Genomic DNA, 24,294 nt, shown 5'->3' with positions numbered 1-24,294 from the left:
TGCAGTGATTTTTGCTTTCTACAAAGCTTTTAGAAGTGTTCCTGAGCTCATACAGTCATACGCACAGAGATTTCTCTGGAGTCTGTAAACCGTTTAGTCATGTAAAGACCTTGGATAAGAAAACCCCAGATTCTTTGCAACTGTCTGTAAAAAGAAAAAAAAATGAATTAAACTCTGTTTTTTCACTGTACCTGCAGTAAACCTTACCGCATGTGTTGACACAGCTAACTCGGTTAAAAGCAGAGTACAATGGTGAAGAGGCCTGATCTATTCTTAGAGTATGATTGTCTGCATTGGCTAGCCCCAGTAAAGGCTTTAGGTTTCTCATAAACAGCATATTTATTACTGAGAGAATCTCTTTAGCTATAATGAATTGATGTAATTGCTTAGGTTATATAGCTACTGGCTTCACCAACATAGAAGAATTGGCAAGCTTTCGAATGTCCTTTTTATGAGAACTTATAATAATGACAATATTTGTTACTAATATATCAGCTTGTGAATTTTTCCAATTATTCCAATTGGGAAAAATGATAACATTTCAAATGCTGATCTCTAGACAATACCATTAAGGCAATGCTACGGATTTATTATTACACTTTCCTTGTGTTGTCAGTGTCAGGGGAGGTGATATTTAGTGCTTGGTCTCTTGCCAGCACATTCTTGGGACCAGACGTTATATCTGCTGTCCACTCGCCATCAACCCCACATAAAAAGCTGCCCATTGTCTTCAGCAGCTGCCGTTTGACTCTCTTCACCTCCACAGACGCTCATTTACAGGTAAAAGAACAGATGCTATATTGTGTGTTTTACCTAGTTAAGGTTTCTCAGAATATTGCCAGAGTGACTAACAAGAAGGTACTAATATAATTTTAATTTTCTTACAAGATTAGAGCAGAAAATATAAAAAGTAAATAGATTTTGTAGACAATAAGACAGTGCTTAGCCAGTGTTGTTTTGGTTAAAGCTGTACAATATAGTAATTTGTACATACTTGTACATAAATGCTGTCAACCTAACAAAGAGCTGATCTTAAAAATCTGTGTGCAGCTGCTGCTGTCTGGCTTTGCTTTTTTTTGTCAGAACAAATGTTGCAGCTGATGTATTCGCTTAACAAATGTGCTGAGCTGTCATTAGTTAAACTGTAAAAAATACAGAATGAAAAAATTAATATTTGGGATGACGATCAACATGATGGAGTAAATACATGGTTAATTTTCAGTGTAGTTTAATGGGATGACATATTACACCAAAACATGACTAATACTAATAATAATAAACTTTCTTTTCTTCCATGTGTTTGTTTCTGCTCAAGAAGTTGAAGTGAGGTAAGAAAATTCCTTTTATGCCTGCTGTATGGTTCATATTTGTGAAAATGTTTTTTAAGGGAAAGTTGTGCTCGCTTCCTAAAAGGATAAGAATAGATAATGCACTCATGTAAACCTGCCGTTGCCTTTAAGATCATCGTCCTCATGTGTTCCTGCTTGCTGTTTCAGGAGCACGACAGATCCAGAACGATGAATCCCAGAGGGGAAAAGGTGAGCCAGCTATATTCCACAGTGTTAATCCTCCATGCATGGACAGAGGACACATTGTCCTTGCACACATGGCAAAGATGTGACAGTGGTTATCTGTCAGAATTGTTATCTGCATCCCTGAGAGCTTTCCCCTTGACTTCATCCTAATAATAAAGCGTTATCTTTTTATGTGTGACTGCAGTAAGTGGAGTCAAGTTTGACACTCGCAGGTCTTTCCATACAATGTGCAATGTTTAATTTTAGTTGAAAGATACAGTGTACTTTGTTAGCCTTTTATTTACTGTACTCGACACTGTAAATATCACCTTACAGACCTAAATAATCAATATTTGATTTAGAATCACTGAGCTGATTGTGCTTTGGCTTTCTCCACAGCCGAAGTCGAAGATTTCGGCTTCTCGCAAGCTCTCCCTCAAAGTGAGTTGCCTTTACACACCTTTTTTTGTTTGCTATATATCCCCATGAAAACAAAACTTGATATTAATTTAATACTATTTTATATAAGAACAATATGACGAGCCATGCACATGCTGCAAGTTTCATTGACTCTTAGTGCACACTTAACTCACTGCCATATAACATAATACATACTGTTTATGAAAACCAACATAAATTATCATTTTTGTCACGGTCAGACTAAAACTTCCTCGTCCTGTGATTGATACCCATTTGTGTCCAATCAGATGCTGCTCCTAACAAGAGCCTGTGAGGATTTGGAGAAGGAGAGGCAAGAGAGGGAGGAGGAGAAAGTACGCTATTTAGGAGAAAAGTTGCCTCCATTGCAACTGTCTGGAAAGTCCCTGCAAGAACTACAAGTAAGCTCTCTAAAGCCACAAAAGACCAGCTTTTGTAAAGCAGAAAATATAATAATATTAATGTTATCAATATCTGATCTTTTAGGAACTGTGCAAGCAGCTTCATACAAAAATTGATATTGTGGATGAGGAGAGATATGACTGTGAATCCAAAGTGAGCAAGCATAACAAAGATGTAAGTCTCTTTTATCCTCCAGACCTCTGCATATCCTTTGTATCTGTAAAATGTCTGCATTGAAATCGGGGGCTAAATTCTCTATTAACTGTATATTTAGGTCAAACCAGAACAGGCCGGCCAATATAACAGAAAGACATTACTCAAATATTATTGCAGCACTTTTACACTATGTACTCTCCTAAAAAACTAAAGAATAAGGAGACAAAGTGAGCTTTTTCTTCCTGTTTCTGTTTTTTTCATACATTTTGCGTCATAATGCTTTAGATCCATGAGCTGAAGCTGAAGGTACAGGACCTTGGGGGCAAGTTCAAAAAGCCTGCCCTGCGAAAAGTGAGGGTGTCAGCAGACGAGATGATGAGAGCCCTCCTGGGCTCCAAACACAAAGGTTCAATGGACCTCAGAGCCAACCTCAAGTCTGTGAAGAAAGAGGATGTGAAACAGGACAAGGTACCAGAATCACCACTCTCACGTCTTAGCTCCTAATCTCTTGTGTTTCTCAGTATCAAAACATTTTTTTCTGATTTTTATTTCTTTTTTCCCGGTTCTCTTCATTCTCAGGTGCTTACCAGTGAAGTAGGTGACTGGCGTAAGAATGTGGAGGCCATGTCAGGTATGGAGGGCCGTAAGAAGATGTTCGACACAGGCGGCGGAGCACAGTGAGATCACCTCTGAAAGCAGGAAAAGTTAAGCTGTCTAGACAGAAAAAGTGGAATACCTAATGGGAGACAAATTGACCCAAAAGCTGCTGGAGTTTAGTTTGAGGTAAAAGCAAGTATAAATCCCACCTGTGCTGCATTTTACCTGATAGTCACTCAGTTTAACAACTCAATGCACTTAAAGTGTAAAATAAAAGTGTAGAAGCCCATGTTTTGTTTTGTTTTTGTTACCAAAGAATATTTTGTTTTGTTATGTCACCTTAAGACAATTAAAGAGGATTTAAATGAACACATATTGTTTCCATCGGTGATGTTCCATATCTGTACTTGACTTTATCGTGTTTCATTTTATTGGCACCAGAAGGATTATGTGTGGCACGTCAAAGGACGGCAAGCAGCTTGGCTGTTGATGGATTTAAAAAGAAAGATGAAAAGTGAAGGGAGGGGGAACAACAGGTGGCAGTTGCATTCTGTGTATCTGTTTCAGTGTTTTAAATAGACCTTGTGTGAAAGCAAAAGATTGTGTTTAAAGTAAACTCAAAGCAAATGAATAAAAAATTTAAAAAAAAGGCTCCTTTTTTAAAATTGTTTTTTCAACTTGGAAATAATTTTGCTTTCGACATACAGTAGCATTTAATAATTGGAAAAAGCAAGTTTAACAGGGATTCATTATGACAAGTAACATTTAAAGCAGTTTAATGGCAGAAGTAAAACAAAGAGGCTTTTCCAGCACATGTTCCACCTTAGACTTTGACAGAATATATTCAGCCATGATGTCATCTTCTATAAATCAAAGCTCCAGAAAGCTTCAGAAGCCCACTAACACTGCCATCCTAGACATTTCATGCATTCATGCACTGCTTCTTTGTTTGACTGGGTTGTCTGGTTGCTGAAAGCCAGACATTGTTATCTGAGGCGTGACAGTAACACCAGTAATAGCTTCATGACTTCTGGAAGTGGTGAGTCTGTTTTTATACTTTTATGGACTAGAAACATCTGTGTGTGTTTTAAATAAAGCTGATAGGGCTGCACGCAGCATATCAGTGTTGCGTGTAAAGGACAGCTGACACTTTATGTTGTTAAAGAGCTGTTTTATAATGGTTTCTACATTTAAACTAATCTTATAAAATCAAAACAAATCAACAAACAAAACAAACAGGCTTAAATTCTCTGTCTATGTAAAGGAACAGACAGTGCCTATTTTCATATACCACAAATGTTGACAGCCGACTTGTCAGCACCACATATTGATGACTGTTAAGTGCAAAGGTCAGAAAGCTTTTTGAGCACTTTTGAAATCATCCAAGCATTAGTCATGGCTCATGTTAGCACGTTTGTGCCGCTTGCACTTCATTATCAGCGCCACTTGGTGGCAGCTCACAACAGCATTAATAAATCCGCTGCTGGGAAAAGTAATTACTGCTTTGAAAATTTACTTGAAACTAAATTGACATATTCTCATTCAAAAATCTATTATTGTTAATAAGGTTTCTGAACAACTGGTGAATATTATGTACATTAAAGGCTTAATACAGTTAATAAATACAATGCAGAAAGCTTAAAAAATACTATTAGCACTAATATATAATTAATTTGTAATATAATTGATGTCACCTATACATGACATTAATTTTATTCTAAAGTAGCAGCCCCCAACCTTTTTTGCGCCACGGACCGGTTTGTGTCTGACAATATTTTCACAGACTGGCTTTTAAGGTGTCACGGATAAATACAACAAAATAAAACTAGTACCGGTACCAAAAAAGAAGATTTATTCATAACAGATGATAAAAACGATTGAAAAAAATAACGATAAAAAGCGACAAAAACCCATAAAAAACATAAATTTCCCGCCCGAGCGTCAGCTCTCGCGGCCCGGTACCAAACAACTCACAGACTGGTACCGTGGCCCGGGGGTTGGAGACCGGTTTTCTAAAGTGTGGTGGTGGTGCCAGGAATAAGCTTAGACTAATCATGACTAGTCTATCCTCATTCCATGTCTTTGGGGAATGCGGCTCAGGTCCTGCCCATGGCTCACATCTCTGTGATTCTGGATTACGTCAATGAAACTAGCCTAACTTAAAGAAACTTCCCACTATTTCACATGTTCTTCTACAGAGTAAAATACAGTTCGTAAGTTCTAAGATGGAAGTAGCAGAGCCTGACAATAAATAATTACTCTTGTGGCTCTAAGCAGTGCCAGTTCATTTCACTCACAGAATAACCCAAAGGAAAAGAAAAAATGAGCGTTAATCTGCAAAAAAAATAAAATGCCAGTGCTGATTACAGTGTCTGCAATGTGTATGTGCGTGTGGCCTGATGAGGAGGTATGATTGATGCCATTAATCTTCAACATAAAGCACAAGCGTTGCATTTATTGCTGCAGGGACCAGGGGTGGGTTGACGGTAACAGAGGGTGGTCTGATGATTAGACACACTGCCCTATGACAGAGACTCTCAGGCTCAGTTCTTTGTATGAAGTCTTGTCTAAGTTTCTTTCAGCGGTATGGCACATTCAGCCCACAGGCCACGGAAAAGCACTTTGTACTAAAGATAAAACATCATGAAATTTTATTATCAGCCAGTACCTTGTTGCAACTACTCAATAACTGGAAAGAAAAACAAAATGCAAAAAGTCAGTGAGAGTAGGCTGAATTGAAGGCAGTGTGATCAATAAGCAAGGCGACAGTCTGGAACTCTGGGACAGAAAGAATCAGACAAACAATCCAGACAACTGGGAGGACGGTAACAGACAAGCAGGTTTTAATAAAACAGCGGTAGCTTATACTGAACTGAAAGACTGTAAGAATGTGCAGATGCTTTGGAAATAGGAAGCATGGAGGTGAGCTATAAAGTTGCACTTAATAACCTAATAAAGTGTACTATCCACCTGGTGTGAAGCTGGTTAGCTGGGTAACAGTTAAACTAATGAGGAAAGACAATGATCTGGAAAGTTTTATGAGGAACACAAAACCTTTGGAGAAGTAGAAATGCCTACAGGCTCTGAAATTTCACTTATTCCAAATCAAACTGTGCAACTTGGATTTAATAAACTTGGGCACAGCATCAAGCTTTACGTAAGTAGACTGCACAATGATAGCAAATCATAGGCTGCACTGCATATATAAATTTTAAATACCACAGGAATCACAAATAAACCATCAGCCTGAGAGAGAAGCGGGCTGTTATAATACTATAAGGTCTTTAAGACAGGATAGGGATTGGTGGATTGATAGATGTAGGTCAACTCTGTCCTTTTCTTTTGTTCCAGGCCAATTTTGTTAGTGAAACTTTTAAAAGGCAGGCCTTAAAGCCTCTCTCACAATGCGACATAACGCCAGATATTTGTCTGTCTAATACAGCCTTAAATCAGGGAACACCTGCCTTTTTGGTTTTATTTGTTTTTACTGTATTTATCTCAAGGTTATCATTTTGCCTTTCTCATAAGGTTGTCTTGTGTTTTGTGCCTTAAGTGGCCCCAAAGTGTAAACATTTTACATACAAAGTTATCAGTCAGTCACTGAATTTAGGGTTGCAACATTTACTCATAGCAAAGCAAAAAAGTGTTTTAAATATTTTTTTATTCATTTAAATCACCATTTCAACTTTCTCCCATTCCTTTGAGGGTGCAAACTAGCAACCTTCCTTTATGTAAAGCTTCTTTAGCTTCTGGTCTTCTGCTGCACTAACTAGAAGCTGTATATATTCATAGCTTCCTGGGGTGATGTGTCAAATAAGCAGCTTGAGACAAATCCTGTTTCTTTTCTAAACGATAGTCTATATTTGGAGGTAATGACACAGAAAAGCAGCTTTAATGTAGAATTAAACTTGTGGATTCAAGGGTTTAAATGGACATAAAAATACACGCACATACTTGGGCAAACTGCACCGTGTGCCCCTCAGTCAAAAAAAGTATTAAGGATATAGGACCTGGCCATGTTGTCGTCACTGAGTCAAAGTCTTCATATGCTAAAGTATTCTGGCGTTAAATAAAAAAAACAAACATTTATGGGTACTTAACTGTGAAAAAACAAAAGAGGTTAAAGCACTGCATTGATGAGAACAACTTGCAGACTGTGTATAAAAGATAGCTATAGCTTTTTGTCTATTAGTTTATGGATTTCCAGGCCTCAGTTTGAGCTTTATGGCCATTTCCATTGTTTTTTGACTCGGAAGTGACCATATTTAGTTTGGTTTTTAGAAATAACCATATGAAAAACCATATTATATGTCAGCCAGTTGGATTAAAAAGCTACCAAAGGCACTAAGAGCACTGTTAGCCGAGGTAATGCCTATCATTCAGCTATGCATCGGAAGGCAACTGTCAGTAAATTCAAAGCTTAGTAAAGTTCACAGGTGTGTTTCATAAATTCGCCCTTCACAAATAAGTATATTGTCTGTAGACAAAAAAATAGTTATGAACCAGGCTGTAAACATGTTTATGTCTGCTGTAAAGTTGGGCAGTTTAACATGCTTTCCTTTTAATATATAGAAGAAAAGTTAAAGTTAGTCCACATTGATTTTCTTTAAATCTTTTTATGAATGCTTAGATATTTCATGAGGTTTCAGATGGGAGACATTAGAGAGACAAGAGTGAGAAGCCTTTTGTCACATCTGAGTATGTTATGTATTTATTTCATCTTCTATAAAGCTGTTTCAGGGCTGTTTCATCACCTTCAGCTGTTGTTCACAGCAGGCCATGCCTCGACCACCACACCCTTGGCGTGCTTTGGTCTGTCTTCGTTCCTGTTATATATTCACCGCACAACGAGGAAAAAAAATCACAGAGGAAAGTGAGTCAATATCTGAAGCAGCTGCACACTTTTTCTCGTCTGCGACATGCAGAATTAATACACCTTTTAATGGACTCTTGGAATTTGTTTCTTTATATATTTTTAAAGAAAGAAAAAAAATCTTTATCTGTTCCCAGCAAAGATTTACAGTGCCACACAATGCAATATGTTTTCAGGGACTTATTAAGAAAGACCTTCAGAACATATTATCTCCACTAAATATAAGCAGCCATTGTACATCCAGCACATCCTCACTTTTCCTCCTGTCACTTGTAATGGTTTAGGTTCATCTACAATCCGTGCCTGCGGCCTTGCCGCCTTCTCACTATCGATCTCCTGTGAGCCAATAGGGAGGGAGAAGAGGCTGACGGGTATTGGTTTTGGACACCAAAGCTGGCCAGGAGTCAACAACATCCAGCCAATATAGCTTCCTCTTCTTTTAATCAGGTGGAAGCTTTTGAAAGGCCTACAACTAAAATTGGAGTATCTACTATTTAACTTAAGGAGACAGTTCTGATAACATATATTGGTTTAATTGAGTTTTATTTAATTTTATGCAATAAAGTGTCAGCTTTATTTGAGACATTTTAAAATGAATGGAAATCTCTGGGAAACCTGACATTTGCTGCTGGATTCAAATCCCTGTGACACACAGGGAGAAACTTCACAGGCTGACTCTGCATTGCCTCAGGTCTCCTTGGAGCAACCGTGTGAACAGCCTGTCTCACATTATTAATAGATATTTTTGGATGAAAAATGCTGGAAAAGGGCAGCTCAAATTTTCTCTTTTTTCTCGCAACAGTACCAAACATTGTGTAAGCTATTGTTTTCCAAAACCTCAAGAGGTCTCTGTGGGTATTAAAATAAGTTTCTCCATATTTTAGAAACCTCTGACAGCTCTGGGACAAAATAAAACTGCTGACTAAACTGAATCTACAAAATATTAAGAACATTAAACCCCAGCCTCCCCCCCCCCCCCTTTTTTTATAACCCACATCTCACTTGTAACAAAGCTTAAAACTCCCTCTGTTACTCATCTGCTCCTCTTTTATCTCCATCTCCTCCTCCGTGTAGAGATACTTGGAGAATCAATAAAGAATAATGGATTTTACCTAGACTCACCTCAGCAGTGCACTTTATAGAAAGAGTCTGCAGTATTTCTGCCCTCACTCTGCTCCCCAGCATGGCTGCTCTTCGGGTGGCGGTGTTGCTTTATCAGCCTGCTTCATCTGGAATAAAATATCGAACTACTCCAGAAACTGCCATAAATTTCTATAAGTAGTCATTGTTCCTATGATCATTCCTAATGTTTCTGGCTGAGTCGCTGCATTCTTTAAAGGGAAACTGTAAAAGATAAAGAGTGATATCCATAGAAATACCAAAAACAGCAGACAATAAAAAGACGCATATGTGGCTCAATCAAGGCAATCTTAATATAAAAATGTAAATATAAGCATTGACATTATTTTACCAAGGTCATTTTTTTATTGTATTTCGTGCCAGAAAAATATAACACCGACCTTCATAAACCAGTTTGAACCCATTTATCAAACGTCTCCCACTCTACCCCTAGAATTGCAGTTCAAGGACACGAACATAGTCAGACATCATTGACATATTTACTCAATAATGTATAAAAATAAATGGTCATTTATGCATTCAGTACTCTAATAACATTACAGTTATGTGTTAATAACAACAGCTGCCACACACAAAGGATGTGAATGGCTGCCAGGTAACGTACAATTTCCCAAAAGATCCTCTAATGATATATATTTTTTTCTAGATGAAAATGAGGCATTACCTTTCTTCCAGTGGCAAAACATGGTGGGCAGAGAATCCTTCTATTTAGAAAGTATTAGTCTTCTGGGCAATAGAGAAACGAAGACAAGGAAATCACAAGCATCATGCTCACTAAGAGAAATATGTAAAAAAAACAATACAAAAAAAAAACAAGTGAAATCAGCAGAGATGAATGTACCATTTGGCCATATATTTTAGAGAAAGTCTAAAAAATACATTGGCATATGATATATAGCTTTGGACATAATCAAAACGTATGTAAAACTATAGCTGGAGCCCTCTGCATTGGTCACATGGAGGATCAAGGTGTGTCTGGATTTTTGATTTGTCCTTAGACCAATAAAGATGATGTACAACTACAAACTGCACCACAGAATGTCTAACACACTCTGAAGAGGTGGAAATCTTTCTTCAAATATTTGGCTAATTTGGGTCTGGAATTGGTTTTCCTCAAATCAGTTTCCCATTAATTTTTAAAAATAATCTTAAATAGAGATTTAAAATAGAAATTTTTGTTTGCTACTCTTGTAGCAGCAGTAGAGCTATACAGAAAGATCCACACACCAACTGCCATATGTATCTGTCATAATCCTGGGTCCTAGCCCCAGAATCTTTGTGGACTTTTATTTAAAATGCTATTTGGTTCATGGTTTGTATGTCAATTATATTTGATTGTCATATTCCTTTCTGTCCCTTTAGTTCTTTGTTTCAGTTGCTATCTAGTTGTAATATTTAGGGGCGATCGTGGCTCAAGAGTTGGGCGTTCGTCTTGTAATCGGAAGGTTGCCGATTCGAGCCCCGGATCCGACAGTCTCGGTCGTTGTGTCCTTGGGCAAGACACTTCACCCGTTGCCTACTGGTGGTGGTCAGAGGGCCCGGTGGCGCCAGTGTCCGGCAGCCTCGCCTCTGTCAGTGCGCCCCAGGGTGGCTGTGGCTACACTGTAGCTTGCCATCACCAGTGTGTGAATGGGTGGATGATTGTGCATAGTGTAAAGCGCTTTGGGGTCCTTAGGACCAAGTAAACCGCTATACAAATACAGACCATTTTTATTTATTAGTATTGTGGTTTGGATCATTTTGTGTAGTTGTTTCTCATTTTTCTAGCCTTTCCTCTTGTATCTTTCTGTGTCAAAATTATGTGTATTCAGTTCTTGTCTCTTTCCATAATGATTGTTTTTTTTTTAGGCTTGACTTTGCGGCCTTATTTCTAGTTTTATTTCTTGTCTTGCTGAATGTTGACTATTTTTTACATGTTTCTTGTTTCCCTGCTGTTTCCACTCCCCTTGCATACTGTATATACACCCCAGACTTTCAGTTAAACCTTGTTGTGTTGTGCCTCCCTGCTTCCTGTGTGTGTTTTCTCTGAGTACTTTGTTTCTTGGACTTTGGTTTCCTTCTGTCTTGGATTTTAGCGTAGACCTTTATCAGCCATAAATGGCTCATGTTTTATTTTTGATCTCAGCCTTTAATATATCCTATAACCCTAAAAAATTGTGAAATGTGAAAAAAGTAAACTAACTCTGGAAACAGAGTGAAACTAGACTGAAGTGAAAATAACAATTAAAAGCAGAATAAAAATGAGTAAAAAAAATCTAAAATTGTAATCTCTCTGCTCCAGGGGCGATTCTAGGATCAGAGCTTTGGGGGTGCTGAGCACCCAGAGCTGCTCAGCCAGGCAAGACAAACTTTACTCGTCACGATGACACTTCTTCCCTGTCTCTGTTAGTCCCTGCATCCTTAAATGTCTCCAGTTGTCCTGGGTTCGCTCTGGATGTCTCCTTGGTGCATTTAAACCCCTGTTCCTCCCTGGCCTCATCATCTGTTGTCTCCATCTCCGTTATCAGTCATCATAATTTTACCATCTCTATGCAAGTCTGCAAATTTCTTTATTAAATCATAAGATTCTTAAATTCATCAAGTCTCTCTGTGCCTGGGTCCTCGTCTCAAAACATGACATCATTGTTTTGTACATTTTAACACAATTTAATCCCACATTTGTGAAAGAAAAGCAAAACACTTTTTTTTTAAAAGTCTGTAACAAAACCATCAAATCTGATCAAGGTTATTTAAATGCTGCAAAAGAAGAATGCATTGGAATTAAAAAAACACACACACACCCTAACCTTAATTACTTTACTGGGGGAAAATGATGAATGGTGATAATAGTGAGTAAAAAGTAAACTGAGTGCATTTTTTGGACAGAGATTCACTTTTAATGTGTATGTATAATACAATACAGATATATGAAAATAGACTCCAAAAATAGAGTCCTTGAAATGTACAAATTATTGATAAAAAAAAAAAACATTATAAAAATGGAGGCAACTTTGCCTATGGTACAATGTATGAAAATATCTTTACAAAAATATATTGTATTCAATTAGATGAAAAAAAAATTATTAAGATCACTAATAAAAAAAAAGGCCTCTCTCAGTGTACTTTGAACCAAAAGGCAAATAACCAAACCACATGAACATCTAATGAAATATAGAAATATTGAAACACTGATCCAACATTATCCTTTATTGACGGATCATTTGTTCTTACACTTTTACCTGAATGTTGCTCCTGGGTTTCATATCGGCACATGCACACATGACAAAATAACCAGCTTCTCTCATTCCATTTCAAACAGGACAGTGGTAACACCAGCAGGCTACGGACAATTTTTAAGTTTTAGATTTTAAATAGGCTGTATAAATGTCAATGGGAGCAACAGGACAGTCAAATGTCGCTGATTTTACTACACAGTAGGACGGATTGTAGGGTAGCAAACATTGTCGCAAAACACGTTTTCAACACTGCAGGTTACCTGGGTGTAATGTTTTTCAGCTAAAAAGAAACATGGTCTGACTCCTACCTAACTTTATAAAGAGTAACTGAAGGTTAAATGCAGTTAACATGTCCTGTTTTAAGCCAGGCACTTACACCTCCGCTCCGCTGCGTCTCAGCCACCATCGCTCTGGCAGCAACGGCACTAGAGCCAGAGTAGGGGAGAGGCGAGCTGGAACAAACCATTTTGGGAAGGGGGTATCTATACTTTTGTTGTTAAAATGTTACGTCTCAACCAAGTACTGTATGTTTTTTACATTTTTAGTAGTGTGTCACACAAACAGCAAGGTAAGAAATCTTTGGGGGTGCTTTGATTCATTTGATTCATTCCAAAAATGGGCTAAAATTGCCCCTGCTCTGCTCACTGCTGAACCTGGCAAACAAAAATAAATGCAAAAAAACAAGTGGCAACAAAATTAAAACAATGCACCAAACCCAAACGTAACAAACTTTTCTGAGTGACGCATTCTGACAATTATGCCAGTAAATGTGCTGTAAACATTATTTTGTTCTTCACGATGAATTGTAATAACTTTAACAACTCCCTGGCTTTTACCCAGCATTGTCAGTCTTCAATTATCCACTGAAATACCTCTGTACCTGAAATTTTTAATACAGATGACTGATGATCCAAACTGTTCATCTAACATTATCAGCACGGTCTCATTAACTCTCTCGACTGCCATTCTATGGAAAAGTTGTAGGGTCTGTTTTTCAAGTTGAGGCCTTTATTTCTCACTTTAACTCTTCATTTCCTACCATCCTATCGTGCCTACCATCCTTTCATTTGAGCCTTAAATAAATAACTGCATAATTTACTTACACAAATTACTGGTTGTTGTTAAAAATCACAGATCTTTAATCAAATTTTCCATATTGACAAAAGTGTTGTTTCTTCTGCCTTCATATGTAGTAGGGGAGACCGGGGATAGTTGTAACATTTTTGACATTTCTGTCTGTAAATTGAAGCTCTTTTAAGGCAGTGGATTCAAAATGTAATGCAAAGTATTTACATGTCTCTGCTATTAAATAGTGCAGCTATTTTCTCTGCAGCACAATTACCCATTGCATGGTATGGTCTCAAACACAAAGAGTGAAATGTTACAATTAACCCCATAGTCTGGGTTAGTTGTAACATATCCCGGGGTGAAATGTAACACAATGAAATAAGGGTACTAACAAAATATTAACATGTAATCTTTGTTTATTCAACACATGAATGCACTTAGAGCCATTTATGTAGCTGTGTGTGTGTGTGTGACAGAATGCAGAAATCTAGCTTTTGAACATATTCCAACCCCCCAAAAAAGACAAATTCTGGAATTTTCTGCAACTGAATATTTCATTAATTTTGGTTGGTCTTCCTTGAGTTTGGCCTCATTGGCTCAGTGGGCATTATAACCTACAACTCTTGCACCAATTTTGAACATAACAATGAAGCTGAAAAAATGTAGTTGTTCACCAGCATCGCAATTCCATTACTTTTTATCATGGCTTACCTTGGTGTGGTTTGCAAAGTGCTTCAGAAAGATGAGGAAATCTGTTTCTTGCACCCATCCTGATTTATTTCCACTACCAGTACTTCCTACTGGTCCATCTCTGACACAGTGGTCTGCATAATGTATGTGTGGGAACACAAACAGTGGAGGAATTGTGTTGCCAATGGCATTAACCGCATATACAAATGCGACCAGTGAACCTCTCTCTGCTGATGTCGTTGCCCCAACTTGTTTAATATAAGTTAAAGTAATAGTGTGGCAACTTGTAACATTTGCATTGTTACAACTAACCCAGACTGTTGCTGTTACAACTGACCCAGACTCCTATAGCCATGAACTAGCTAACATTACAGCCAACGGCTAAAACATTAGCACTAAAGACCTACACAGAATATATCCCCATAGACATACAAATAACACAATTTAAGTTTGATGAGTTTAACTGCAAAGCAGATAATGCTATTACAAATTGAAATAAAGTAGAAAAACTTACTTTTTGGCATACAAATTACTTTTTTTCGTGTTAAATTGTCTGTGTTTGACAAAATGTGCTGATTTTTCACATGTGATAGCAGAACTGAATTGGGCATGCACAGGATGAGTCACATCATTTGAAACTTAGCCCTGATTGGAGAAATTGGAAGTGTTACAACTGACCCATGTTACAACTATCCCCGGTCTCCCCTACACTATATGAGTGGGATGTCAGGCCACATGTTGCAACTATCCTATCTTCAACATTTCTCTGGTAAGGCTTTCCCACAAGGTTTAGGAGTGTGCTTACTGGAATTTTTGACCCTTCTTCCAGACTTACATTTCTGAGGTCAGACTCTGATCTTGGGCGATAAGGCCTGTCTCACTGTCTCCACTCACTTCAAAATGTGCTCTATCGGGTTGAGGTCAGGACTCTGTGCAGGCCAGTCAGGTTTTTCCACATCAAACTCACTCATCCATGTCTTTATGGGCCTTGCTTTGTGCACTTTTGGAGAGTCATGTAGGAACAGGAAAGGATCATTAAAAAAAATTGTTCCCATGATTCTGACAGCAAGAAATTATCCAAAATGACTTGGTATGGAAGCATTGTGAATTCCTTTTACTGGAACTAAGGGGCTGCGCCAACTCCTAAAAACAACCCCACACCATACACCAAACTACTTGGAACAGTGCAATCAGACAAGTACTGTTCTCATGGCAACCATCAAACCCAGACTAATTCTTTGGATTGTGAAATGGAGAAACATGATTCGTCACTCCGGAGAATACATCTCCACTGCTCTAGAGTCCAGTAGCAGTTTGCTTTACACCACTGCATCCAAGGCTTGGCATTGCGCTTGGTGATGTAAGGCTTGGCTGCACCCATTCCATAAAGCTTACTACGCACTGTTCTTGAGCTGATCTGAAGGCCACATTAAGTTTAGAGGTCTGTCACGACTGACGCTGCAGAAAGTTGGTGACCTGTGTGCACTACGTGTCTAAGCACACGCCCACCTGTGATTTTATTTGGCCTACCACTTTGTAGCTGAATTGCAGTCGTTCCCAATAGCTTCCACTTTATTATAATACCACCAACAGTTGACTGTGGAAATATTTAGTAGAATATTTGGTAATATTGTATATTATGTGACTTTGTGACCTTATTCTAGTTTACTTTTGTAAAAATCTTATAAATGATAAAATCCTATGTTTTGCACATGTATGGATTGAGAGTGATAACTGCAATTTCTGTTTTGACTGTTATATTGTATTATTTTTCTCTAAGAACCATGCGCCTCTGCTTATCTAATGGGTTTGTTAGTTTCAGTTTTGTGAGGATGGATAACATTAACAATACTAACCATTTACACACACGTTGTGCTATATGTTACATATTTGTTTATACAGCTGTTTCTTTAGACACTTCTCCTTAAGTTAAATTACTTAAATTAATTAACTCGATGTTTAAATTCTTCACATTCCCATCAGGCTGAACTGAAATGCCTTATGGTGATCTCTACAATTTTATACCATTGCATGCAATTATTATATTTTATATACTAGAAAAATGTTCTCATAGTGCAATCCAATTTTTCCTGTTCATTCAAATGATACAATGCTTTTAAGAGGTGCATAAATTTAAAAAAAGGTAATTATAGATCATCACTACATGGTTCCTAGGGCATATGATGACAGTATAACACATCATGCACAAATTGAATTGCAGAAAGTTTGAATCCTGCATTAAATGTCAGTAAAAACAGAAATCTCATGAACCTACATTTGATTAAAATAGAAAACATATCAAATTATTAAACAAAAAAAAATGCACCAATTCATGAAAATCACGAAATAAAAATCAGTTATTTTGAGTTTTATGGCAGCTACAAATTTCAAAAAAGTTGCCACAGGGCCTTTTTAGATTGTGCTAAAGTATGGGTTCTTTTTTTTTCCATGATAGGGCTTTAACATGCATTTATGCATGGCTCAGTGAACTGTGTTTCTGATCCCATGCAGTGATTTTCATGTAGGAATCGTGCATGTTGACAGTCACTCAATATTGATTTTTCCAGATTCTCTGAATATTTTGATGCCTGACATGTAATAAAAAGTGTTTACTTTGAGGAATGTTTTTCAGAAATTTTTTCACAATTTGTAGATGCTGAGTTTTGCAGATTCTCCCTTCCTGAGATGCTCTTTTTTGCCAATTAACCTAATTAATTGCAAAATGTGCCAGCTGTTTATTTTTAGTACCACTTGTTTTTCCAGCTTTTTTTGCCCTTTCTTATTTATTTTTTTTCAGATGTTATTGCAAATTCAAAATGACCCAACATTAAAATATGTCAGTTTAAACATTTGATGTTTTCTATTTTCTACACTCAACACAGAAGAGCCCCAAAACTTATGAGAAATGCAAACTGTTCCTTTCTGTTTATTTGCATTTTACACAGCCTGAGATTTTGTGAATAAATAATTAAAATGATACGATCCTACTGCTGTAGTTGCACAAAGTCAAAAAACAGGCAATTTCAACCCATTGCAAGGTGGTTGCAAGGCAACCTCATAATACAGAATGATGCATAACTGAAGTTTTGTGGATTAAATGGGATGGTTTTGTAATGAAAAAAAAACATGATGTTGCAATGACACAATTCTTTAACAAGGTTTTATAGATATAGTGTAAATACTAGAAAACATGTAATTGTAGCAGAGGGTTGCTAAGAAACATGATGATACAATCTGATTTGGATAAGAACCTTTAGGGACCTATGATGTACCTGTGTGCTCAACTCTTGATCATGTAGGAGTTGATAGACAGACACATGGGCAAACTTTGTGTATTATGGTGGTATATTATTATATTTTGGAAAGGCACTTTGGGGGCACAGGGACCTGACTGTCTTCTCTTTGCCACCATTGGTTATGCCCTTCCAAATCCCCAGTCAAGATGCACAATTGTAGTGCAGAATTTCACTTTGTTCCTAATTTGGAAAGAGAAGATCTGCATAACTATGGTGCTGCATGTGTGCTCACCTCTGCCCCTTAATATAAACTATTTCCGTAATACCTCTTTCTAATTTTTCTATTATCTTATTGTGTCTCCTGTCATCCATATTTGATGTTGTTGCTACTTTGGTTTTAATCAGATGAATAACATTCCCATCAGCTTCAGCTGCACTATGTTTAGTGCTAATTAGCAAATGTTACCACACTGACTTGCCTCAGGTTGTATACAGGGTAAACATTATATCCGCTAATCATTAGCATAACATTGTTTTTTTTAGAATATTAACATACTGACATTAGAAGTCTACTCCATGCCCTGCTGCGCCTTAGTAGTGCTTCAGAGCAGCTTGCATTGCTTTTGACTCTTGGTTTTGTTTATGCTAAGGATGACCTTTAGAGCCCAAAGTTTTCCTGTAATAATATTCACGTTGAAATTAAGACCCTTTAACTGTTGTAGGCAGGTGCACTGTGTGTGAATACTAAACAATCCCTTTAAATGTGGTGTTCTTACCAGATGCTCATAGTGTCAGTGACTTGCTGACTTGCTCATCTGTACTGGCACCACCGCAAAGCGTCACTAATGAAGTGCATCATTGCCAGTAATTAATCTCTACCTGACGTTAATTGCTTTATCGTGTCGGTTGCTCTTATCGCATCTTTTAATGTCGTTAATGCTCTAAAGTCCTTGAAAAATGTTTCAGTCTTTTCTTCACTCCATTAGGGTTTAACTTTCCTCTTTTTATCAGGTATTTACAATGTGAAATTGCCTCTGTGGTATAATTTACGAGCACACCAAGCCAATGAAAGCTCCATTTTGATAATTCATTCCTTCTTTAATGTGTTTTTTTCCCCTGAAACATTTCATGCCAAGTCATCTTGAGGTGCAAAATCACACATATTCAGACTCCAGTCAAGTGCATGCAACAAGCCATTTATCAGTGTTAATGAGAAACCCTGTCCCAAAAAGAGCAGAAGAATAGAGCAGCTTTCGTTCATTGTGGAGTCTGGAGATCAGAGAAGAGTAAGAAATCATTGTAAATGCTGCAGTGATGTTGGGGGGAGGGGGAGGGGATGGGGCATTACTTGAAGGAGAAACTTTTTAAATATGTATGTAGGTGCTGAGTGACATGGCTATTCAAAACAACGAAGAGTCCTTGCATGACACTTTTTTTTTTACACAGATAACTTAAAGTTTCTCTGAATGTTGCTTCGGGTTCACAAGAGTTCGTCTCCGTCTGCTAGACTCTGCATCAAATGCTGCTGAATAATGAGAGAGAATACAGCTGGTCTACTTTCGACTTAGCAACAAACCCGAGACACATCAGGACTCTGGGGAGTAAGCCTATATTGATATAACGCAGCTTTGAAATTAGATGTTCTGGAGGAGGATCCGATGAGGGGGCAAAACTTTAACAATGCCAACCGACTTTTAAACTTTTCTCTTTTATTAATGTGAAATTTGAACTGGGAATTGCAATCAGTGATCTCCTGATGCCTGTATGGTGTTTAAAAATGGGATGTTCAGAGATGTTTTTTATCTATCTTTTGTCAATTTTTTTTTAAAGGCACGTAGCATTTCCTCATCTGTCGATGGAGGGTAACTTGATTATTCATGTCACACTTTGTGTCCCGTCCTTGTCGCTTCAGATCAAGGATGCGCAACCCTCTCAGGCCTCAGACTGCTCTGTGAGATAATTGGTGTTAAAGGTGGGTTGCACCTCTTCCAGCAGAGAGTCCGTAATAAGTATAGGGGGCTGCACCATGCAGATGTCAGCCCAGCTCCAAAGTCACTACTGGCACTATTTCCCTTTTTACAATCCTGCCACAAAACTCATTTTTGGCTCTATTCAGCCATGTGTCGCTGGTCAAGCGCGAAAGCCATTTTTCACTTCATGCAGCTTGTAAAGCAGCCATATGGAAGGAAGGGCCTGGCTGCACTCATGCTGGCTCACCACTACAGTAATAATATTTCACTGTCTCAAGGTCATAGGATATTTATATTTCTCTCTAAGCTGTTTTACTAACGTTTAATCAAATGTTTTAAAATTGGCTTTGTGAGACAAAAAAACAGTCCAGTTCACTTTTTCCTCTGATCTCATAAAAAGCATTAATCACACCATATCGTTATTTTCGCTCCTGTACTGGTGAGTGTCACACACTTTGTGACACACTTCTGCAAACATTTGTGAAAGAGTGGGTGCTGCTCAGGAGCTCAGTGAATTCCAGCTCGGTACTGTGATACGATGCTGCCTGTGCAACAAGTCCATTCGTGAAATTTCCTTGCTACTAAATATTCCACAGTCAGCTGTTAATGGTATTATAACCAAGTGGAAGTTATTGGTGACGACAGCAACTCAATAGCTACAGACCTTTGAACATTATGTGGCCTTCAGATTTGCTCATGAACAGCGGGTAGAGAGCTCGTCGAATGGGTTTCTGTGGTCGAGAAGCTGCATCCAGCCTAACATCACCAAGCGCAAACAGCACAAAATGCAGTGGTTTAAAGCATGCTGCCTATAGGATCTAGTGCAGTGGAGACATGAGATGCTCTGGAGTGACGAATCAAGCTTCTCTTCCTGGTAACCTGATGGATGAGTCTGGGTTTGGCAGTTGCCAGGGAAACATGACTGTATTGTGCCAAGTATAACATTTGGTGGAGGGGGATTGTAGCATGGGGTTGTTTTACAGGAGTTAGCTTGAACTCTTAATGCTTCAGCATACCAAGACATTATGGACAATTTGATGCCCCCACCTTTGTGTGAACAGTTTTTTGGATGGTCTTTTCCTGTTCCAACATGACTGCCCACCAGTGCACAAAGCAAGGTCCATAAAGACATGGATGAAAAGGTTTGGTGGAAAGAGCTTGGCTGGCCTGCACGGAGTCCTGACCTCTGGGATGAATTAGAGCAGAGACTGCAAGCCAGTGTCTGACCCCACACTTTCTTCTGGAAGAATAGTCAGAAAATAGGACGTTACTTAATTTCATATGCATTTTTAAGACGAGTGAACACTTTGGGCAATATAGTGTATAAAAAGTGATTAATGAATAAACAATTGAGTTTTTTTGTTCTCTTCAACATATTTATTGAGGGAACAAAAGACGAGACATGGTTTTACATAGCAAAAAGTCTTTCTCACAAACCAAGAAATAAAAGAACCTTTTATATAGCATATTAAATCTTCTCTTTAATATAGTATAAGTCTAATAAAGAAAGCAAAAAAAAACAACAACAAAAAAACAACAACAACTGCACAGAGACAAATTAAAAAGAAAGAAAATTGATGAATAAATAAATAAATAACATTTAAAAAAGGGTCAATAAATACAGGATGGACAAAAGATTATGGTTAGAGTTAGAACAGGGTCACTGTCATGAGATGGGGGTTATAATGAACTAAATTAGTTCAGGAAGAGCTGCCACTTAACCAAGAATTTTTGGGATTTGCCTTGGAGAGAATAGCTGATCTTATCAAGTTCAAGAAAGTTCATCACATCACAGAGCTGCTGAGTGTGGAAGGGGGCACTACAAGACTTCCAGCAGAGGAATAGGTGTCAATAATGAGGTGAATTATAAAACCTTCAACTGATTAATAAAGAACCGTCTGTATTTGAATAGCAAACAATTGAGAAAAAAACTAATTAGGCCATAAAAAACTTTACAGAAAGTTCGCCTACACATTTTCAGTGAATGAAAATGCAATGATTAAATGCAACTCCTGAATACCGCCCGAAGACACTCTCAGTGAGATGCATTTTAATGTGTGCCAGGAATCACCTCCACAAGTTTGCTGTATGCTAACTGCTTTGTTGACTGTTTTTTTTTTCTTTTCAAAGACTAAGCAAGATGGAGACAGAAAATCAGCCTACGGCTCCTGATCCAATTCAGGGGTGGGTGGGTCATTGCCATCTACACAGCACAAACCTTCAGATTTGTTTGCATAAAAACAAAAAAGTGGTGAACATGATTATTTCATCAAATCATCACTGTGCTGCTAAGTAAGGAGCACTGTGCCTTTCTTTTGGAACCCAGAAAGAGGAACACCCCCCCCCCCCCCCACCCCCACCCCCGCCGCCCAAAAGAGAAAAAAAAGCCACCATCTAAAACACAAAGACTGCTGTGTGACAAAAAGATCACCATGAGCGATACTAATCACATCACACATTCATATAGTGAGCAGGGAATTGCATCTAATTCAAATGCTGACGTCGAAACATCCAGCAACTCCCAGCTTTTATTATGATAAAATATTACCTGATTTCAAAGATCAGAGATGGAGGAAGAAATGATACCACGAAGGGCTTTGTAGACAAACAGGAAGATCTTGAAACTGTTTCTAAAGCTCACTAGCAACCAGCGGGGAGAATGTAAAACAGGTGTAATATAATCTCTTTTTCAGGTGCCTGTGAGGAGCTCAGCAGCAGCATTTCAGACAAGTTGGAGAGGGGACAGAGCAGACTGACTGAGACCAGCATAAAGTGAATTGCAGTAGTCCAAGCGAGAGGAAACAAGGGCATAAGTAACAATTTTGCAATCTCTCATGGAAAGAAAAGGCTCATTTTTCAAAATAGAGTTGAAATGGAAGACACTAATTTTTTTAAATTGAAGATCTATGTTTAATTTCTGGGTAGCATAGTTGTGCAGTGTTTACCGTTGTTATTTTCTAGAGAGAAGGTTCTGGGTTCAAACCTTCTGGTGTGGGCGTGAGTGTGAATGGTTGTCTTAATGTTCAGTATTATTTCAATTCAGTTCAGTTTTGCTTATATATAATATAAAGGCACTTTATACTGCAAGATAAGACCCTATATCTGGAGAAAACCCTAATAACCAAGCAATTTCTCCCTTAGAGCAAACACTTTGTGAAAGTACGGAGGAAAAACTCCCTTTTCAGGGAGGTGTAGCCATTTGTAACAGCTAGTTGGCATTGAGGAGAGAGAGAAAAGAAGAGAAGAGAAGAGAAAAGAAAGGGAGGAAAACGTGGGGAGAGAGTAGAAAACACAGAATAAGGGAGAAAGAAACAAGACAAAAAAAAAAAAACTGACTGGACTGTTGCCTGTGGGTTGGGCAGCAGCTTTCACGTTTAACGCTTTCACGTTTAACGTGAAAGCTGCTAGATTAATTGCCCTGCGTGTTTACATCACTGGTCCACTACGGCCCCGCCTCCGGACTCCGGTGATGCTGATCCCCCCTTGCATCAGCACCATTTCTGGTTTCCTTGCAAAGTACTGAGAGAGAGAAAGAGAGAGGGGGGTGGGGAAAGAGACAGGGAGAGAGCGAGAGAGAGACTCAACCTCACCAGAGCGTAGAGGCGTCAGACTGCCGCCACAGCATCTCGGTTACGCACTGTTCAGAGGCCCCATCGACCGATCACCGCTCCAGAACCAGCTAAAGGAGAAGTCAACATAGCCGGGCGCGTTGCCACAGCTACAGTCAGTAATGGAGAGCCTGCTGGATAATCCAATGAAAGCCGTTCTTTATCTGAAGGAGCTCACCACTATCGTCCAGAACCAGCAAAGCCTGATCCAAACACAGCGCCAGCGCATCGACGAACTCGAGCGGAAGGTGGAGGACCTGATCGGAGAGAACCGACAGTTGCGGGACCCCCATCACTACGTCCAGCAGCCCTCTCAGCACCACCATCACCACCACCACCACCACCCGACTCACCGCAGCGCCAGTCCCCAGGCGCCGGCCCACCTTCACCCACACCCGGGAAGCAACAAAGCTGCGGCTCATCTCGGCCAGCAGGCGCATCATCAGCAGCCACCACCATCCCAGCAGCAGCAGCATCAGCAGATTACCGGTCTGTCGGCCCAGCCTCAGCAGCAGCAGCAGCACCCGACTCCTCCTGCACCGTCTTCCCACCACCCACAGCAGCTGCAGCTCGTTCCCACCTCGCCGCAGTCGCCCAAAGCGAGCCAAGCCAGCCCCGACTCCGCCGAGGAGGACAAGAGGAGCCCCTGCTGCAAGTCGCTTGTTCCGCAGACTCCAACCACTCTCTGCCGTTCAGTGGGTCTGGCCAGGAAAGCGGAGTAAGTAGCTTTCGTGCTGCGTGCACTGCATAAAAAAGTTCCATTAGTAACATTAATAATAATAATGATGATGATAATGATAATAATGTGCCTTTTCCCAAATGACCTTTAATTAAAATGACAGAAACTGCTCTGTGTCAAACAGGTGACATTACTTCCCCAGATCTGCAGACTTTCTTGCCTCTCATGAATATCAGATTTAGTGACCTGAGTAATTTGTTCTACATATTACATTACTGTGACGTTACCTATTTTATTGCAGTTTTTCCAGGCTAAATATAGCATATATAGAGTCCCTTCCTAAGTAGCCATCATGTCAAGTCAGTGCACGCACACACTATAACAGACCACAGTGTCTGTATGAGCTCAGTGCTGGACTCCATGTGATTTCACTTTGATTTACTTAACATCCCGCTTTCAAGCTGAGGCCTAATTTTCTCATTCAAGTTCCTCCTGTATTTTCACATTGTTCACTCTCAGTCACGCTCCCATTAGATCAAATGAATACTTAATGGATATTGATTTCAAGGACCGAGACTGGCATTTTAACTTGGGTTAATTTTGCACCAAGGTAGAACGTGACCACCTTTGCACGACCAAACAGTGGAAAGGACGTTTTTTTTCTTTTTCAGGAGAGTAGAACTGAAATGTGGTTCATTTATGCAGTTT

The 24,294-nt window shown here is 38.9% G+C and overlaps 2 protein-coding genes across 3 annotated transcripts in view; both read left to right on the top strand.

Annotated features, from left to right (window-relative positions):
* The first annotated feature begins 731 nt into the window (after positions 1-731).
* tnni1d (troponin I, skeletal, slow d) lies at positions 732-3,476 on the top strand. Its single transcript, XM_026148073.2, has 8 exons — positions 732-780; positions 1,316-1,328; positions 1,497-1,538; positions 1,914-1,955; positions 2,222-2,353; positions 2,439-2,528; positions 2,796-2,978; positions 3,090-3,476. The coding sequence occupies exons 3-8, from the start codon at positions 1,518-1,520 to the stop codon at positions 3,189-3,191; spliced, it is 570 nt and encodes a 189-aa protein (XP_026003858.1). The 5' UTR covers positions 732-780; positions 1,316-1,328; positions 1,497-1,517; the 3' UTR covers positions 3,192-3,476.
* Positions 3,477-22,129: 18,653 nt separating this feature from the next.
* The window catches only part of iqsec3a (IQ motif and Sec7 domain ArfGEF 3a), a 120,389-nt gene continuing 118,224 nt past the window's right edge, over positions 22,130-24,294 (top strand). Inside the window, exon 1 of one of the 2 annotated variants that reach the window (XM_026147347.2) lies at positions 22,130-23,625. In XM_026147347.2, coding sequence (XP_026003132.2) covers positions 23,030-23,625 — 596 coding nt within the window. In that variant the 5' untranslated portion in view covers positions 22,130-23,029. The remainder of the gene's footprint in view (positions 23,626-24,294) is intronic. The other variant, XM_026147346.2, reaches the window with a different exon arrangement.

The sequence above is a fragment of the Astatotilapia calliptera genome, chromosome 17 (genome assembly GCF_964374335.1).
Source record: "Astatotilapia calliptera chromosome 17, fAstCal68.1, whole genome shotgun sequence".
In the NCBI taxonomy this organism is placed as follows: Eukaryota; Metazoa; Chordata; class Actinopteri; order Cichliformes; family Cichlidae; genus Astatotilapia; species Astatotilapia calliptera.
Note: the sequence above shows the minus strand (reverse complement) of the source record. Positions and strands in the feature narration are given on the sequence as shown.

Excerpts from the sequence above, each read along its gene's own strand:
- tnni1d (XM_026148073.2), top strand. The coding sequence starts at position 1,518 with ATGAATCCCAGAGGGGAAAAG. Across the intron at positions 1,539-1,913 it reads TGAATCCCAGAGGGGAAAAG|CCGAAGTCGAAGATTTCGGC; the intron begins GTGAGCCAGCTA and ends CTTTCTCCACAG. Across the intron at positions 1,956-2,221 it reads CTCGCAAGCTCTCCCTCAAA|ATGCTGCTCCTAACAAGAGC; the intron begins GTGAGTTGCCTT and ends GTGTCCAATCAG.